The 11,114-nt window shown below is 51.5% G+C and overlaps 1 protein-coding gene across 1 annotated transcript in view; it reads right to left on the bottom strand.

The window, feature by feature from the left end:
* RNPEPL1 (arginyl aminopeptidase (aminopeptidase B)-like 1) overlaps nt 1-11,114 on the bottom strand; it is a gene marked incomplete at both ends in the record, with an annotated part of 23,867 nt that overhangs the window by 2,867 nt on the left and 9,886 nt on the right. The window contains 4 exons of the mRNA XM_015412396.1: nt 554-789; nt 1,970-2,086; nt 2,941-3,092; nt 6,714-6,854. Of these exons, the coding sequence (XP_015267882.1) occupies nt 554-789; nt 1,970-2,086; nt 2,941-3,092; nt 6,714-6,854 (646 nt within the window). The remainder of the gene's footprint in view (nt 1-553; nt 790-1,969; nt 2,087-2,940; nt 3,093-6,713; nt 6,855-11,114) is intronic.

Genomic DNA, 11,114 nt, shown 5'->3' with positions numbered 1-11,114 from the left:
GGAAAGGAGATTGTAAGCTGCTCTGAGACTCCTTCGGGTAGTGAAGGGCAGCTGCTGATGTGACCTGGGGTCATTCACAAGTTCTCTCAGAGCTGTTCTCTCAAGGGCAGTCCTCGAGAGAGCTCTCTCAGCCCCACCTGCCTCACAGGGTATTTGTTGTGGGGAGGGGGAAGGAAAGGAGTTTGTAAGCCGATCTGAGACTCCTTCGGATAGTGAAGGGCGGGGTATAAATCCAATCTCTTCTTCTTCTTCCACCACATGCAGCTGCTGGTGTGACCTTGGGTCAGTCACAAGTTCTCTCAGAGCTGTTCTCTCATGAGCAGTTCTATCAGAGCTCTCTCAGCCCCAACTACTTCACTGGATGTCTGTTGTGGGGAGGGGAAGGGAAAGGAGTCTGTAAGCCGCTCTGAGACTCCTTCGGGTAGCGATGAGCAGGGTATAAATCTAATCTCTTCTTCTTCTCCTCCCCCCCCCCCAAGCCATCTCCTGTTGCCCTCATTCCTCTGGGCCGCTCCCAGCCCTAACCACTCCCACCCACTCCCCCGCAGCCTACCGTAGGTCTCCGTGGTGATCCGACGCTGAGCGTAAGTGGCCAGCCCTTCGCTCAGCCACATCTCTTCCCACGTGGCGTTGGTGACCGCATTGCCGAACCAGCTGTGGGCCACCTCGTGGATGACGTCGATGATGAGGAACTCATCGCTCTCCAGGATGGACGAGATGATGAAGGTCAGGCACGGGTTCTCCATGGCGACGATGGGGAAGGAGGGAGGGAGGAAAACGATGTCGTACCTGGAAGGGACGGAGGAATCTGGATCACCTCCAAGACACGCGCAGGAAGCTGCCTCAGACTGAACCAGGCCCTTGGCCCATCCAGGTCCGTCTTGTCTACTTAGACAGGCCTTGGCTCTCCAGGATCTCAGGCGGAGGTCTTTCCGATCATCTCCTGTCTCGTCCTTTTAACTGGAGATACCAGGGACTGAACCTGGGACCTCCTGCATGCCAGGCAGAGGCCACAGCCTCTCCTTACAGTTCTCCAGGGTCTTGGGCAGAGGTCTTTCATTCCACCACCTGCCTGGTCCTTTTAACTGGAGATGCCGGGGATTGAACCTGGGACCTCCTGCATGCCAGGCAGAGGCTCTTTACAGCTGGCTCTGCACCACAAAGCCACGGCCCTGATTTTTTAGACCAGAGCAAGGCTGTTAATGACCAGATGTTTTAGAGGTCATTAATTCACAGGGCCACCGTTTAGTCACAACTGACCTGACAGCACATAAACAACCCTATTCTTCCTCTTCTTCTTCTCCTCTTCACATACTTTTATGGAGCCCTAAGCTAGGAAAAACTCAAGCTGGGGGTGTGGGTGGCGGAAGAGCAGACATGCCGCCAGTATTCCCTCTAAGCTGAGCTAGTGTGAGCTAGCTCACAGTTTTTGAGCTTCTAGCTCACAGTCACGGGAGAGCTCTCTCAGCCCCACCTACCTCACAGGGTGTCTGCTGTGGGGAGGGGAAGGGAGAGGGAGTCTGTAAGCCGCTCTGAGACTCCTTTGGGTAGTGAAGGGCGGGGTATAAATCCAATCTCTTCTTCCTCTTCTTCTTTTCCTCTTCGCATACTTTTATGGAGCCCTAAGCTAGGAAAAACTCAAGCTGGGGGTATGGGTGGTGGAGAGCTGACATGCAGCCAGTGTTCCCTCTAAGCTGAGTTAGTGTGAGCTAGCTCACAGTTTTTGAGCCTCTAGCTCACAGATTTTTGTCGTAGCTCAGGAAGGGATGGCTCCAGAGCAAACTAAATTAGGCAGCAGCCTAATCGCTCACTCACAGCTTTAATGCCAGTCGCTCACAAAGTAGAATTTTTGCTCACAAAAGTCCATGGCTTAGAGGGAGCATCGCATGCGACAACTCCTTGGAAGTCACGGACTTGGAGCTGCCCCTCTCGCGTTGGCCTCCGCCTGCACACGCGCAAGCATGCTTACCGTCCCCATATGTAGGGGCCGTAGAGGCTCTCCGCGGCGCTCAGCCATCGCTCCACCCGGCCCGAGAGTTTGCTGATCGCCGTTTCCAGCAGGCACGGTTCTGCCCACACTCTGCTCCTATCACAAAGCAGACAAAAGTAAGCCCGTCGGAGTTCGCGACAAGGTATAAGACCACCAAGGAAGTCTAGGGTTGCTACGCAGAGGCAGGCAAGGGCAAACCGCCTCTGTCCGTCTCTTGCCTCGAAAACCCCACGGGGTCGTCCTAAGAAGCGAAGCAGGATCAGCCCTGGTTCGTACTTGGATGGGAGGCCACCAAGGAAATTTAGGGTTGCTACGCAGAGGCAGGCAAGGGCAAACCGCCTCTGCTCGCCTCTTGCCTTGAAAACCCCATGGGATTGCCATAAGAAGCTAAGCAGGATCAGCCCTGGTTCATACTTGGATGGGAGGCCACCAAGGAAATCTAGGGTTGCTACGCAGAGGCAGGCAAGGGCAAACCGCCTCTGTCCGTCTCTTGCCTCGAAAACCCCACGGGGCTGGCATAGATCACCAATGACTTGACGGCAGTTTCCACCACCAAATACAAACCCACCCATCGTTTCAAGATCTGAGTGTCACGCGTCCCTCCTCCCAAGAATATGGAGGTGGCGGGGTATAAGAACAGCTGCAGTCCAGCGCAGACCCGTTTGCCTGACCCATGAGGCTTACCGGACTCTGAACCAGTGTTCCCTCTAAGCCGAGTTAGTGTGAGCTGGGTCACAGTTTTTCAGCCTCCAGCTCACGCGTGTTTGCCTTCACTCAGGAAGGGATGGGCTAACTGATTTATGCAGCGGCCAAATCGCTCGCTCGCCACTTTAATGCCAGTCGCTCACAAAGTAGGATTTTTGCTCACAGGACTACAGGGCTTAGAGGGAGCATTGCTCTGAATGGCTCCTCATGTCGACCCGCCCGAGCGGCTGCCTACCAAGTCTTACCTGGGACCGATGTCGGCAGGTACCAGGTCCCCTGCGACCAGAGCCACCAGATAGGCAGGGACGGGGTATTCCATGTAGAACTCGTAGACGCCCTCTTGTTCCCTGAAGGTGCTTTGGGTGGCGCTCATCAATACTTGCATACCCGGAGGTGCCTGGAATGCGACATGCACAAGCTGACGGGACGGCTGGGGAAACGGAGCGCCGAATCCACAAAATGCACGTCCTCGTACTTTTTCGGTTGGTTGCCAGTCGAGTACCGGATTCGCTTCGAGGGGCTGGTTTTGACCTTCAAAGCCTTATACGGCCTGGGACCCACATATCTAAGGGACCGCCTCTTCCCATATACACCTCGGAGAGTGTTACGCTCGAACGATCAACACCTCCTGGTGGTCCCCGGCCCGAAGGACGCCCGTCTTGCCTCGAACAGGGCCCAGGCTCTCTCTGTCCTGGTGGGACATGCTTCCTATTGAGACCAGGGCCCTGCGGGAACTTCTTTAATTCCGCAAGGCCTGCAAGACGGAGCTTTTCCGCCAGGCCTGCGAGATGGAGCTTTTCTGCCAGGCCTGCGAGACGAGGCTCTTCCGCCAGGCCTTTGGTTGAGGCAGCGGGTGCCCATTTATGGATTCCCTGAGGTTGCTGTCAACCGTCTGTCACCTGTCTACTGACTGCTGACAACTGGCCTTTAACCCATTGTACCATTGGGCCAGAATTTTATAGCCAACTTATGCTCTTCCAAGGTGTACCCATTGTTTGAATTGTTATAACATTTTATTGTGTTTAATCAGGGGTCATTTCGTAGAAAAAGAGGTGCAGGAGCTCATTAGCATAACTTATTTGCATATGCCACACCCCCTGACGTCACCGGAAGTGTGTCAGAAGGCAACACCCACCGCTCAGGCTCCACTGGACTGTTTTGGATTGTTAGCTGTTGGGGGGGACGGGGACGTGCAGATCTGCCCTTGCAGAGGAGGGAGAGCTTGTATCGGAATAAAACTTGGTCTTAAAGGTGCCATTGGACTGTTTTGGATTGCTAGCAGGGGGGGGGATGCACAGATCTGTGCAGGAAGGAAGGTAGGAGGGAAAAAAGAGAAGGAAAGAAGGAGGGAATGAGGGAGAGAAGGAAATAAGGAGGTGCCCGCCCCCTGGGCTCTTTACTGCCGGAGCTCCGCTCCTGTGCGCTCCTGCAGGAAATGACCCCTGGTTTTAATGTTTTAAACTGAAATTGTATTTATTTCAATGGTGTTACCTGCCCTGAGCCTGCCCACGGGATGGGTGGGATATAAATACAAATAAATAAATAAATAAAATTAAACTGAAATTCCGCACCCATGCTGTGCAGATTCTGCACTCGGGAAGACTAGATTCTGCAACCAGTCTGGATTATGCAAATCTAGGCATTTACAGGTTCTCGCTTATACTTTATCCTGGATTTTGCTAGTCACTGAAAGAGGCAAAGCACTTGGGGAAGGCTCTGGAGGGGCACCTCCCAGCCGCTGGTACTCCTGTCTCTACCCATTTCTCTGGCATCTGGGATTTTATAACGCAGTGCCTGGAAACTGGACACTGGCAACTGAAAGAAAAGAATAAGAAAGCCAGCATAGGTAAAGGCAAAGGTCTCCCTTGCTTGAAAGCCAGTCAAATCCGACTCTAGGGATGCGGTGCTCATCTCCGTTTCTGAGCTGAAGAGCCAGCGCTGTCAGAAGACGTTTCCGCGATCACGTGGCCGGCATGACTAGACGCCGAGGCGCATGAAACGCTGTTATCTTCCCACTGAAGCGGTACCTATTTATCGACTTACAATGTCTTGCTTTCGAACTGCTAGGTTGGCGGGAGCTGGGGCCAGAGACGGGAGCTCGCTCCGTCATGCGGCACTCGGGTCTCGAACTGCTGAACTACCGACCTTCTGGTCTACAGTGCAGTGTAATGTGAGGAACCATTAACCAATTTCTGGTAGACTGATCCCTGCTGGTTTTTCTAGGATTTTTGCAAAACGGTCTGGTCTAGACCATAGTCTGATGCAGCGATTATGTTCTCCAAAACGTCCTGTCGTTAACGGTGACAAGAGTCACTGGTAAAGACAGTCATGCTAGGAAAAGCAGGAAGAGAGGAAGACCCAACAAGGAATGGATTGACTCTTCTCCAGGAAGCCACAAGGGCCCTCCGTTTGCAAGACCTGAGAAAGGCTGTTAACGACAGGACGTTTTGGAGAACATAATTCACAGGAATGGAAGCGATTAGAGAACATTTAACAAACACACACATTTTTAAAGTTTCTTCTTTTCTTTTTTGAGAAAGGCTGTAAAAGGTAAAGGTTCCCTTGCTCGAAAGCCAGTCGAATCCGACTCTAGGGTTGCGGTGCTCATCTCCGTTTCAAAGCTGAAGAGCCAGCGCTGTCTGAAGACGTTTCCGTGGTCATGTGGCCGGCATGACTAAACACTAAGGCGCACGGAACGCTGTTCCCTTCCCACCAAAGTGGTACCTATTTATCTACTTGCAATTTCTTGCTTTCGAACTGCTAGGTTGGCAGGAGCTGGAACTAGGGACGGGAGCTCACTCCGTCATGTGGCGCACTCGGGTCTCGAACTGCTGAACTACCGGCCTTCCACAGCCTGCAGTTCAGTGTCTTAACCACTTGAGCCGCCGCAGCTCCATTTTTTATGGTAGCCTGTGGCAATTTTATACCTCACAAACATAGCACATCTCATTCTTTGATATTTAAGATTTGTGTTACTCCTTACTCAACGTGGATTATAAAATTTCTGCAGCAGTTGTTGCAGGCAGATTAAAGAAAATATTGGTTCGGATTATACATCGAGATCGATCTGGTTTCTTGCCAAAACGATATGTGAGAAATAATGTGAGAATGATAAGGAATGTATTGGAGTATTACGAGATACATGTGGAGAAACAGATGGCGTTGATTTTTTTAGACGCTGAGGCCCCTGCCACATGGAAGCAGTGTTCCCTCTAAGCTGAGTGAGTGTGAGCTAGCTCACCGTTTCTTAGCCTGTGGCCCACACATTTTTGCCTTGGCTCAGGAAGGAGGGCTCCAGAGCAAACTAATCTATGCAGTAGCCAAATGGCTCGCTCACAGCTTTAATGCCAGTAGCTCACAAAGTAGAATTTTTGCTCACAAGACTCCACAGCTTAGAGGGAACATTGCATGGAAGGGAAAAACACCGGCAAAAAAGACACGCGGCGGCGGGATCACATAGATCCCCTAAGCTGCCGCGCACTTCCTCCCCGGCACGAACAGATGCCGGGGGGAAGCCACTGAAAGGGAAGCGAGGCAGCCAAACTGCGCATGTGTGCGCATGCGCAGTTCGGCTTGGAGCCGGGATTGCTCCGAAGCGCGCCGCTGCGATCCCGCGGCCGCGCTTGATGCGGCATGCCCGGTAAGTCCACCTCTGGGGGTGGTTCTTTTTTACTGCGGGGTTTTGGCCTGAAGGGCCGGATCGGGGACCGCTTCCCATATGTTGCAGTGAGATCGCGCCCGTTTGCTGCGCCCCCGATCCGTCCCTCTCCCGGGCCAAAACCTTCAGCGTGACCGGGGCCTGAAAAGGCCTTCGATATTGTTAGTTGGTCTTTCCTGTTACAGTACCCTCAAAGAGATAAAATTAGGCGCAAAAAATGTGAAAGAACGACATTTTTAAAGTTTCATGTCTCGCCGACGAGTCCAAAAGGCAAGCTAAATCACATCCCAGCTGACTTCAGGCGGCAGAAACCCCCAAATCCCTGGCCCCGAGAAACAGTATCGGTTTTGAACTCCCTACCTTGACGACAGCAGAGTAGGAACACTTTACAGCAGGCGTGTCGAAGCAGGGGAAGAAAGACCGGTTGCACACCGAATGGCCCTGGGTGAAGACAAATGGCTTGGAGATGCCGTACGTCAGCTCGGGATCCAGCCACCAGATCTGATGGAAGAGAAAGAAGGGTTGGGTGAGACAGGCGGGGAGAACAGAGACAGTCGAAAATAGTTTTGGGGGAGCTGAGAGGTCACTCAGGGAATTCGTCGCCCTCGCTTGCGTCTCCCGGAACCACACCACCTCTACTTATGGTTACCAGCTCTGGGTGGGGAAATACCTAGAGATTTTGTGGGTGGAGCCTGGGGAGGGCGGGGTTTGGGGAGGGGAGGGGCCTCAGCAGGATTATCGTGCCACCGAGTCCAAGCTCCAAACCAGCCACTCTCTCCAGGGGGACTGACCTCTGTCGTCTGGAGGTCAACTATAATAGCGGCAGGACTTTGGATTTGGCGTCGCTTATCTGCAAGGCTTCTGCCTTGCAATACTCACCTAGTTTGTTCAATAATCTCCTCAGGCCAATCTTGGTAACAGATAAAAGGACCATATCGTCCGCATATAAAAGAATTGGCACTTTAAGTTGTCCAATAGTTGGAGGCATAAATTCACTGCCTTCCAAGCTGGCAATTAAATCGTTCAGATAAAGGTTGAACAATGTGGGTGCAAGCACGCAACCCTGTTTCACCCCCTTCTGAACTGGTATGTCTTCCGTAAGTCGACCCTCCCTTCCAACCTTAACCTTGACAGAGGTGTTGTTATGTAGCAAACTAATTAACTTAACCAACCATGGCTCAATTTTTATATTCAGGAGGTTCTGCCATAACCTACCTCTGTCTATGGAATCAAAGGCTGCTGCAAGATCAATAAAGGCAGCATAAAGGCTGAAAGGGAGCAAAACAACCACGATACATTATGCCAAAAAATTCTGCATAGACTTCTAAGTTCTTTCCCAATATCCAATTTACTTGGAGCAACTCAAACGCATCAACACCACAACGGACCGTGCATATCGCGTCTCATTCTGTATGCAAACTTAATTAGAGTGGGTAGCGTTGAGATTCCGATGTCATTTTAATCCGTTTGCCAAGCACCATAGTCCTTTCTCACAGTAACACTCATCATTACACTAGAGGATTTGATGGCTGTTACTATGAGAAAGGACTATGGCAGTGATGGCGAACCTTTTAGAGACCGAGTGCCCAAACCGCGACCCAAAACCCACTTATTTATCGCAAAGTGCCAACACGGAAATTTAACCTGAATACTGAGGTTTTACTTTAGAAAAAAAAACCTCACACATTAACTTAAGATGATCCAAACAAAGTAAGGAAAGCAATCCCAAATGCTTTCATTTACTTAAAATTATTTGGCAGAGAATTAAACACTTTAATGATGGTCTGGGCCTGGCTGGGGCGATGGCATGCGTGCCCACAAAGAGGGCTCTGAGTGCCACCTCTGGCACCCATGACGTAGGTTCGCCACCACTGGACTATGGTGTCTGCCAAATGGATTAAAATGGCATAGGAATTTCAACGCTACCCACTCTGATAAAGCTTGCATACGAAACAAGACGCAATCTGCACGGTCCCGTTCTGGTGTTGATGCGTTTGACTCGCTCCAAGTTAATTGAATGTTGGAAAAGAACTTGAAAGTCTATGAAGAATTTTTTGGCAAAATACATCATGGTGGTTTTGCTCCCTTTCAACTCTCTGGAGTCCACCTTAGCGCCTGAACCCAGAGACGGCAGCATGGGGAAAAGGTGTTTGGGGAGGCACAAAGCCTTTGGATGGACCCGTTCTCTGGTCTGGCGTTGCGGCGCAAATGCCCTGGAGTCTATAACACTGACTGTGGAACTGCATTGACTCATCTAGCCCCAAACATGAGCAGCACATGTCAGGACTCTGGGCATCCACAGAAGCTGAAGGCTTGTAGATTAAAGACGGACAAAAGAAATACTTCTTTATATAAAGGTAAAGGTTCCCTTGCTCGAAAGCCAGTCGAATCCGACTCTAGGGTTGCAGTGCTCATCTCCGTTTCCAAGCCGAAGAGCCAGCGCTGTCCGAAGACGTTTCTGTGGTCATGTGGCCAGCATGACTAAACACAAAGGCGCACGGAACGCTGCTACCTTCCCACCAAAGTGGTACCTATTTATCTACTTGCAATTTCTTGCTTTCAAACTGCTAGGTTGGCAGGAGCTGGAACTAGAGACGGGAACTCAGTTCCGTCATGCTGCACCCGGGTCTCGAACTGCTGAACTACCGACCTTCCACAGCCTGCAGTTCAGCGTCTTAACCACTTGAGCCACTGCAGCTCCACTTCTTTATATAGAGAGTGATTAAAATAAGGAACTCGCTGACAGAGCACATAGTGATGGCCAAGGGCAAAGAAGGCTTTAAAAGGAAACCAGACAGATTCATGGAGGACAGGTCTATCAGTGGCTACCAGCCACAGTGACTAAAGGGAACTTCCTCGTTCAGAGGCAGTCAGCCTCTAATTCCACTGCCAGGAGGCTACATCGGGGGAAGGTCTTGGCCTCTGTGCCCTGTTGTTGGACCTCCAGAGGAACTGGTTGGCCCCTGTGTGAGACGGGATGCTGGACTCGATGGACCCTCACAGGTCTGATCCAGCAGGGCTCTTTTTACCCTTTATGTGTATTAACTAGATGACCTAAGGCAAGAGGCCCCCTCCCAGCCTCAGCGCTTGAGCATAACACCACCGGCATCCGATACAGGGCCTCTCGCTACATCTGAAATATTTCCCCAGGCTTCAGTTCAGCAGAAAAAGCCAAACCGTCCTATGCTTTGGCTTCAAGCCTCTTTCAGACGGCCGAAGAAGCAATCGGGCATTCGCGTGCATCTCGTTTCTTTGGCAGAGCAGCGGGAAAGAGCAATGCGCACGAACAGGGGGAGACGAAACCGAGAACTATGACGGCGTGCCCTAACAAAATACCTCAGCCGCCAGCCGTCTGACCCATGGGCAGCCTTCCAAGTGGCGGCACCGGTGGACTTTCCAGGGCCTATTTTGATAACATGACGGACCAGCGTGGCGCGTCCCATTGCCAAGGAGAGAACACAGCAGCAACAGCAACAGAAAGAGGTTTGGTACCAAGTCACATAAAAACCGGAAAACGGGATTTTAAAAAACAACAACCCTAAGCCAATTCTATCGGATTTCGACCAGAAGCTGCCCTTGAAAAGCGTACGGGGCTGCCCTAAATTGCCTGGGATTCACCGGCACTTTTCGCCACCAATCAGTTCATGACGAATTCATTTTAGATCCCGTCTAACCCATAATGCCCTGGGCCAGGATAGCCCGGTCTCATCAGAGCTCAGAAAGTAAACACAGTCAGCCTCACTTAGTACTCAGTTAGTAGAGAGCCGGTTTGGTGTGGTGGTTAGGCACACGGACTCTAATCTGGGAGAACCGGGTTTGATTCCCCACTCCTCCATGTGCAGCTGCCGGCGTGGCCTTGGGTCAGTCACAAGTTCTCTCAGAGCTGTTCTCTCAGGAGCAGTCCTCGAAAGAGCTCTCTCGGCCCCGCCGACCTCCCAGGGTGTGTGTTGTGGGGAGGGGGAGGGGAAAGGAGTTCGTAAGCCGCTCTGAAACTCCTTTGGGCAGTGAAGGGCATGGTGTAAATCCAATTAAACCCCCCCCCTCCCCTCCTGGAGTCAGGCCACATCTGTATGATGAAACTCTGCAAGAGAAGGAAAGGGGTTTAAAGTTTAAATGCCTCCCCTTTAGGACGGATAAGAGGAAGTACTTCTTCACCCAAAGAGTGATTAACACTTGGAATTCACTGCCACAGGAAGTGGTGGTGGCTACAAGCATGGACGGCTTCAAAAGGGAATTAGATAAGCATATGGAGCAGAGGTCCATCAGTGGCTATTAGCCACAAGGTATAGATAGGGACTCTGGGGCAAGTGATGCTTGGGGGGGGGGTCAATAGTGGGAGGGCTTCTAATGTCCTGGCCCCACTGGTGGACCTCCTGATGGCACCTGGTATTTCTGGCCACTGTGTGACACAGAGTGTTGGACTGGATGGGCCTTTGGCCTGATCCAACATTGGCGTCTCTTATGTTCTTATGTTGTTCTTAAGGCAATGGCAATCGACCTCTGGACCTGCCTCAAAAACCCCATGAGGGGTCGCCGCAAATTGGCTGAGAACCAATATCCCCTCTAAACTGAGTTAGTGTGAGCTAGCTCACAGTTTTTTAGCCTCGGATAAGAACGGCCCCAGAGCGAAACTAATTTATGCAGCAGCCAAATCGCTCGCTCACAACTTTAATCCCAGGAGATCGCAAAGTAGGATTTTTGCTCACAGGACTCCACACCTTAGAAGCAATGTTCCCTCTAAGCTGTGGAGTCTTCTGAGCG

Source organism: Gekko japonicus, unplaced genomic scaffold (assembly GCF_001447785.1).
Source record: "Gekko japonicus isolate JY-2015 unplaced genomic scaffold, Gekko_japonicus_V1.1 scaffold5843, whole genome shotgun sequence".
NCBI lineage: Eukaryota > Metazoa > Chordata > Lepidosauria > Squamata > Gekkonidae > Gekko > Gekko japonicus.
The sequence above is the reverse complement of the archived record's forward strand: the minus strand, read 5'-3'. Positions and strand labels throughout refer to the sequence as shown.